Source organism: Heterodontus francisci, unplaced genomic scaffold, assembly GCF_036365525.1.
Source record: "Heterodontus francisci isolate sHetFra1 unplaced genomic scaffold, sHetFra1.hap1 HAP1_SCAFFOLD_559, whole genome shotgun sequence".
Taxonomy (NCBI): Eukaryota; Metazoa; Chordata; class Chondrichthyes; order Heterodontiformes; family Heterodontidae; genus Heterodontus; species Heterodontus francisci.
The window spans coordinates 746,067-753,860 of NW_027140896.1; the positions used below are offsets into that span (position 1 = coordinate 746,067).

A 7,794-nucleotide genomic window follows, 5' to 3' on the forward strand; every position below is an offset into this window, starting at 1 on the left:
GCTGTAAGGGATGACTTTCTTTTCCTTTCTGGAGGTGGTGCGCACAGCACACTTGAAACAGTCTCTGCCAGCACACTTGGTCTTACGGTCTTCTGGTTGGGGGAGGTGTCTTCACCTGGGTCAGCTGAAGCTGCCCAGGCACTATTTATCCCCTTCTGTATATTAGCCTGGCAGCTTCAGCTGACTCAGGCTGGGCAATTGTGGTGGGGAGGGAGCTTCCCTGCAACTGTAGTGCAACCGCACAGCTCCCTGCAGAATTGTATAGCCCCCACCCCTTGTTCTTCTGGCCTCTTCCACCTCCCACAATAGTCCAAATGAAATAAGAGTCTGGTGCTCAACACCCACCTCGAAATATAGGCTTATTCCAAAAGTCTTTCCTCCTCTGCAGCAAAAGTTGTTCAAAGTTTTTGCAGTTTCTCCTCAGCACTCCTTCTCCAGCAACTGACTGCAGCACTGTCAGCTGCACCTCTTTGATGCACTTTGGAGTCCCAATTAGGAAGCAGCCAACCCCAGTACTGTACCTGTCCTGGGAGTGTTTGATGGGGGACAGTGTAGAGGGAGCTTTACTCTGTATCTAACCCCAGTGCTGTACCTGCTTTGGGGATTGGGTGTTGTGGTGCAGTAGGATGTTGTTTGGGTCGGTTTAGCCTGATGACTGGATCTCAATCACTTGGAAATCTTGGTCTGGGCTCTGTGTTGTTTGTGTATTTTTTGGAAAGCCAGAAATTGAGCACAGACAGCCACCGGGGTGGGGTGAGGGTGTGGGCCTCGCTCGAGTTTGGAATGGGGGGATGGGGTTTATGTTCCTGCATGACTACAACAGTCCCAGTGAGGATGGATAGAATATCAGTGAGCTGAGAATAGCAGGTGAGAAATCACATGATAATTGATGAGATTGAGTCAGTCATGTAGAAGCCACACCCATTGTGTCTGTGTGGATGTGGGAGGTGGAGTGAGGGACAGGGAGAATTGATGCCAGCTCTACCCTCAGCCCCCTGACAGTCCTGTTGAAACTGTTGAAAGCAGTGCCTGGTTTTATTGGCCTGTGAGGCCTCCTTCTGCTGTCAGAGTTAAACTGCAGAAAACATCTGGGGCCCACTCCCAACCCAATCGACAGCTGGCTGATTACTTTACTTTGCCGCTAATGTTTAAAGCGAATCTTCCTCTCTCTACAACGACCCTCTGTCTTCATTCACAGGCTGGCTTCACACTCACTCTCACTCTCATTAATGTGCTTTGTTTCCCCCTGTCATTCCCTCCCTCCTTCCCTCCCTCCCTCCCCCGCCCCCCCCCACCCATCTCTTGCTCTTACCTATGCAGGTGTTGATCCAGATGTGCTCTTGCTGACGACTCCTCAAGCCACAGAACAGAAAGATGAGCCACAGTGTCAAGGTGAAAGAGACAAGGCCAGAGACCCAGAGAAACTGTAACCATCCGGAATCGAGTACAATACTGGGGAGAGTGACAGACATTCTCCAGACAGTCACCAACTAGGCAGTGCTCACAACAGCTTGGCACTCCCCACCACACCACACGTTAACCCTTAGTGTGCTGCTTTGTTGGAGAAAGGTAATGGGAGTGAGCTTGAAACTGGGACGGCAGAAGGCAGATATCAGTCTGGTCCACGTGGAAAATTGGAGCCTGATGCTTGGAAATATTTGGAAAGAAAACAGAGGGATGGAGCCAGAGAGTGAGGCACCGCCCTTGAACATTGCCTGAAGCATTAACCCTTCCAGCTCCAGGCAAGCTAACAGTGACTCCTAAAGATGCAGGCCGAACAGCAGAATGATACAAATGGTTGGATGGGATCAGCACTGAATAATATGAAATTGAACTGATTGTCATACTGCTGTCTCACTGATACTAATTATTATTTTTTCATGGGATGTGGGTGTAGCAGAACAGGCCAGCATTTATTACCCATTCCTAATTGCCCTTGAGAAGGTGGTGGTGAGCTGCCTTCTTGAACCGCTGCAGTCCATGTGGGGTAGGTACACCCACAGTGCTGTTAGGAAGGGAGTTCCAGGATTTTGACCCAGTGACAGTGAAGGAACGGTGATATAGTTCCAAGTCAGGATGGTGTGAGACTTGGAGGGGAACTTGCAGTTGTTCCTATATGGGGACTCGGAAGCCCCTGGCTGTTTCCAGGATTAAGATGCAGCTACAATCTGTGGCTCACAACAACCAAGTTCAGTTCAACAGGCACTGGTGTCACATTCAACATCAGAGCAGGGTCTCACACAGCTGGACAACAACGGGAGAAGAGGGGCAGGGATTGAGGATAGAACTGACCTCATCCATCAACACTCACTGAGGGGGGGTCCGGGGTTTATACAGTGAGTCTCTCAATTAGGGGGGGGTCCGGGGTTTATACAGTGAGTCTCTCACTGAGGGGGTGTGGGGGGGTCTGTGGTTTATAAAGTGAGTCTCTCAATGAGGGGGGGTCCGGAGTTTATACAGTGAGTCTCTCACTGAGGGTGGGGGGGGGGGGGGTCTGTGGTTTATACAGTGTCTCTCACTGAGGGGGGGGGGGTCTGTGGTTTATACAGTGAGTCTCTCACTGAGCGGGGGTCCGGGGTTTATACAGTGAGTCTCTCACTGAGCGGGGGTCCGGGGTTTATACAGTGAGTCTCTCACTGAGCGAGGGTCCGGGGTTTATACAGTGAGTCTCTCACTGAGGGGGGGTCCGGGGCTTTTACAATGGGTCTCTCACTGAGGGGGGGGTCCGGGTTTTATATCGTGAGTCTCTCACTGAGGGGGGGTCCGGGGTTTATACACTGAGTCTCTCACTGAGGGGGGGGTCCGAGGTTTATACAGTGAGTCTCTCACTGAGGGGGGGTCTGGGGTTTATACAGTGAGTCTCTCACTGAGGGGGGGTCCGGGGTTTATACAGTGAGTCTCTCACTGAGGGGGGGTCCGGGGTTTAGACAGTGAGTCTCTCACTGAGGTGGGGGTCTGGGGTTTATATAGTGAGTCTCTCACTGATGGGGGGTCCGGGGTTTATGCAGTGTGTCTTTGAGGGGGGGGTCCGGGGTTTATACAGTGAGTTTCTCACTGGGGGGGGTGTCTGGGGTTTATTCAGTAAGTCTCTCAATGAGGGGGGGGGGTCCTGGTTTTATACAGTGAGTCTCTCACTGAGGTGGGGGCGGTCCGGGGTTTGTACAGTGATTCTCGCACAGAGGGGGGTCCGGGGTTTATACAGTGAGTCTCTCACTGAGGTGGGGGTCCGGGGTTTATACAGTGAGTCTCTCACTGAGGGGGGGGTCCGGGGTTTGTACAGTGAGTCTCTCACTGACGGGGGGTCCGGGGTTTATAAAGTGAGTCTCTCACTGAGGGGGGGTCCGGGGTTTATACAGTGAGTCTCACAGAGGGTGGGTACGGGATTTAGACAGTAAATCTCTCACTGAGGGGGGGTCCGGGGTTTTTACAGTGAGTCTCTCACTGATGGGGGGGGGGGGGTCCGGGATTTAGACAGTGAATCTCTCACTGAGGGGGGGTCCGTGGTTTTTACAGTGGGTCTCTCACTGAGGTGGGGTCTGGGGTTTATACAGTGAGTCTCTCACTGAGGGGGGGTCTGGGGTTTATACAGTGAGTCTCTCACTGAGGGGGGGTCCGGGGTTTAGACAGTGAGTCTCTCACTGAGGTGGGGGTCTGGGGTTTATATAGTGAGTCTCTCACTGATGGGGGGTCCGGGGTTTATGCAGTGTGTCTTTGAGGGGGGGGTCCGGGGTTTATACAGTGAGTTTCTCACTGGGGGGGTGTCTGGGGTTTATTCAGTAAGTCTCTCAATGAGGGGGGGGTCCTGGTTTTATACAGTGAGTCTCTCACTGAGGTGGGGGCGGTCCGGGGTTTGTACAGTGATTCTCTCACAGAGGGGGGTCCGGGGTTTATACAGTGAGTCTCTCACTGAGGTGGGGGTCCGGGGTTTATACAGTGAGTCTCTCACTGAGGGGGGGGTCCGGGGTTTGTACAGTGAGTCTCTCACTGACGGGGGGTCCGGGGTTTATAAAGTGAGTCTCTCGCTGAGGGGGGGGGTCCGGGGTTCATACAGTGAGTCTCTCACTGAGGGGGGGTCCGGGGTTTATACAGTGAGTCTCACAGAGGGTGGGTACGGGATTTAGACAGTAAATCTCTCACTGAGGGGGGGTCCGGGGTTTTTACAGTGAGTCTCTCACTGATGGGGGGGGGGGTCCGGGATGTAGACAGTGAATCTCTCACTGAGGGGGGGTCCGTGGTTTTTACAGTGGGTCTCTCACTGAGGTGGGGTCTGGGGTTTATACAGTGAGTCTCTGAGGTGGGGTCTGGGGTTTATACAGTGAGTCTCTCAGTGAGGGTGGGGGGGTCTGTGGTTTATACAGTGAGTCTCTCACTGAGGTGGGGTCTGGGGTTTTTAGAGTGGGTCTCCCACTGAGGGGGGGTCTGGGGTTTATACAGTGAGTCTCTCACTGAGGGGGGGTCCGGGGTTTATACAGTGAGTCTCTCGCTGAGGTGGGGGTCCGGGGTTCATACAGTGAGTCTCTCACTGAGGGGGGGTCCGGGGTTTATACAGTGAGTCTCACAGAGGGTGGGTACGGGATTTAGACAGTAAATCTCTCACTGAGGGGGGGTCCGGGGTTTTTACAGTGAGTCTCTCACTGATGGGGGGGGGGGGTCCGGGATTTTGACAGTGAATCTCTCACTGAGGGGGGGTCCGTGGTTTTTACAGTGGGTCTCTCACTGAGGTGGGGTCTGGGGTTTATACAGTGAGTCTCTCACTGAGGGGGGGTCTGGGGTTTATACAGTGAGTCTCTCACTGAGGGGGGGGTCCGGGGTTTATACAGTGAGTCTCTCACTGAGGGGGGGTCCGGGGTTTAGACAGTGAGTCTCTCACTGAGGTGGGGGTCTGGGGTTTATATAGTGAGTCTCTCACTGATGGGGGGTCCGGGGTTTATGCAGTGTGTCTTTGAGGGGGGGGTCCGGGGTTTATACAGTGAGTTTCTCACTGGGGGGGTGTCTGGGGTTTATTCAGTAAGTCTCTCAATGAGGTGGGGGCGGTCCGGGGTTTGTATAGTGATTCTCTCACAGAGGGGGGTCCGGGGTTTATACAGTGAGTCTCTCACTGAGGTGGGGGTCCGGGGTTTGTACAGTGAGTCTCTCACTGACGGGGGGTCCGGGGTTCATACAGTGAGTCTCTCACTGAGGGGGGGTCCGGGGTTTATACAGTGAGTCTCACAGAGGGTGGGTACGGGATTTAGACAGTAAATCTCTCACTGAGGGGGGGTCCGGGGTTTTTACTGTGAGTCTCTCACTGATGGGGGGGGGGGGGGTCCGGGATTTAGACAGTGAATCTCTCACTGAGGGGGGGTCCGTGGTTTTTACAGTGGGTCTCTCACTGAGGTGGGGTCTGGGGTTTATACAGTGAGTTTCTCACTGAGGGGGGGTCTGGGGTTTATACAGTGAGTTTCTCACTGAGGGGGGGTCTGGGGTTTATACAGTGAGTCTCTCAGTGAGGGTGGGGGGGTCTGTGGTTTATACAGTGAGTCTCTCACTGAGGGGGGGTCTGGGGTTTTTAGAGTGGGTCTCCCACTGAGGGGGGGTCTGGGGTTTTTGCGGTGAGTCTCTCACTGAGGGGGGGGTCTGGGGTTTATACAGTGAGTCTCTCACTGAGGGGGGGTCTGGGGTTTATACAGTGAGTCTCTCAGTGAGGGTGGGGGGGTCTGTGGTTTATACAGTGAGTCTCTCACTGAGGGGGGGTCTGGGGTTTTTAGAGTGGGTCTCCCACTGAGGGGGGGTCTGGGGTTTTTGCGGTGAGTCTCTCACTGAGGGGGGGGTCTGGGGTTTTTACAGTGGGTCTCTCACTGAGGGGAGGTCTGGGGTTTATATAGTGAGTCTCTCACTGAGGGGGGCTCCGGGGTTTATACAGTGAGTCTCTCACTGAGGGGGGGTCCGGGGTTTATACAGTGAGTCTCTCACTGAGGGGGGGTCTGGGATTTTTACAGTGGGTCTCTCACTGAGGAGGGGTCTGGGGTTTTTACAGTGGGTCTCTCACTGAGGGGGGGTCTGGGGTTTATACAGTGAGTCTCTCACTGAGGGGGGGTCCGGGGTTTATACAGTGAGTCTCTCACTGAGGGGGGTCCGGGGTTTATACAGTGTGTCTCTCACTGAGGGGGGGTCCGGGGTTTATACAGTGAGTCTCTCACTGAGGGGGGGTCTGGGATTTTTACAGTGGGTCTCTCACTGAGGAGGGGTCCGGGGTCTATACAGTGAGTCTCTCACTGAGGGGGGGTCTGGGGTTTTTACAGTGGGTCTCTCACTGAGGGGGGGTCTGGGGTTTATACAGTGAGTCTCTCACTGAGGGGGGGTCCGGGGTTTATACAGTGAGTCTCTCACTGAGGGGGGGTCCGGGGTTTATACAGTGTGTCTCTCACTGAGGGGGGGTCCGGGGTTTATACAGTGAGTCTCTCACTGAGGGGGGGTCTGGGATTTTTACAGTGGGTCTCTCACTGAGGAGGGGTCCGGGGTCTATACAGTGAGTCTCTCACTGAGGGGGGGTCTGGGGTTTTTACAGTGGGTCTCTCACTGAGGGGGGGTCTGGGGTTTATACAGTGAGTCTCTCACTGAGGGGGGGTCTGGGGTTTTTACAGTGGGTCTCTCACTGAGGAGGGGTCCGGGGTTTATACAGTGAGTCTCTCACTGAAGGGGGGTCTGGGGTTTTTACAGTGGGTCTCTCACTGAGGGGGGGTCTTGGGTTTATACAGTGAGTCTCTCACTGAGGGGGGGTCTGGGGTTTTTACAGTGGGTCTCTCACTGAGGAGGGGTCCGGGGCTTATACAGTGAGTCTCTCACTGAGGGGGGTCTGGGGTTTATACAGTGAGTCTCTCACTGAGGGGGGGTCCGGGGTTTATACAGTGAGTCTCTCACTGAGGGGAGGGGTCTGGGGTTTTTACAGTGGGTCTCTCACTGAGGGGGGGTCCGGGGTTTATACAGTGAGTCTCTCACTGAGGGGGGGGGTCTGTGGTTTATCCAGTGAGTCTCTCACTGTGGGGGGGGGTCCGGGGTTTATACAGTGAGTTTCTCACTGAGGGGGGGGTCTGGGATTTATACAGTGAGTCTCTCGCTGAGGGGGGGGTCTGGGATTTATACGGTGAGTCTCTCACTGAGGGGGGGTGGGGTCTGTGGTTTATACAGTGAGTCTCTCACTGAGTGGGGTCCGGTGTTTATACAGTGAGTCTCTCACTGAGGGGGGGTCCGGGGTTTATACAGTGAGTCTCTCACTGAGGGGGGGTCCGGGGTTTATACAGTGAGTCTCTCACAGAGGGTGGGTCCGGGATTTATACAGTGAGTCTCTCACTGAGGTGGGGGTCCGGGGTTTATACACTGAGTCTCTGAGGGGCGGTCCGGGATTTATATAGTGAGTCTCTCACTGATGGGGGGTCCGGGGTTTATACAGTGAGTCTCTCACTGAGGGGGGGGGTCCGGGGTTTATACAGTGTGTCTCTGAGGGGGGGGTCCGGGGTTTATACACTGAGTCTCTCACTGAGGGGGGGTCTGGGGTTTATCCAGTGAGTCTCTCACTGAGGGGGGGTCTGGGGTTTATACAGTGAGTCTCTCACTGAGGGGGGGTCCGGGGTTTATATAGTGAGTCTCTCACTGAGGGGGGGTCCGGGGTTTATACAGTGAGTCTCTCACTGAGGGGGGTCCGGGGTTTATATAGTGAGTCTCCCATTGAACGGGGTCCGATGTTAAAACAGTGAGTCTCTCACTGAGGGGGGGTCTGGGGTTTTTACAGTGGGTCTCTCACTGAGGGGGGTCTGG

The 7,794-nt window shown here is 54.6% G+C and overlaps 1 protein-coding gene across 1 annotated transcript in view; it reads right to left on the reverse strand.

Annotated features, from left to right (window-relative positions):
* LOC137361344 (plectin-like) overlaps positions 1-1,487 on the reverse strand; it is a 628,221-nt gene extending 626,734 nt beyond the window's left edge. The window contains 1 exon segment of the mRNA XM_068026237.1: positions 1,313-1,487. Within this exon segment, the coding sequence (XP_067882338.1) occupies positions 1,313-1,472 (160 nt within the window). The 5' untranslated portion in view covers positions 1,473-1,487.
* Positions 1,488-7,794: the final 6,307 nt, after the last annotated feature.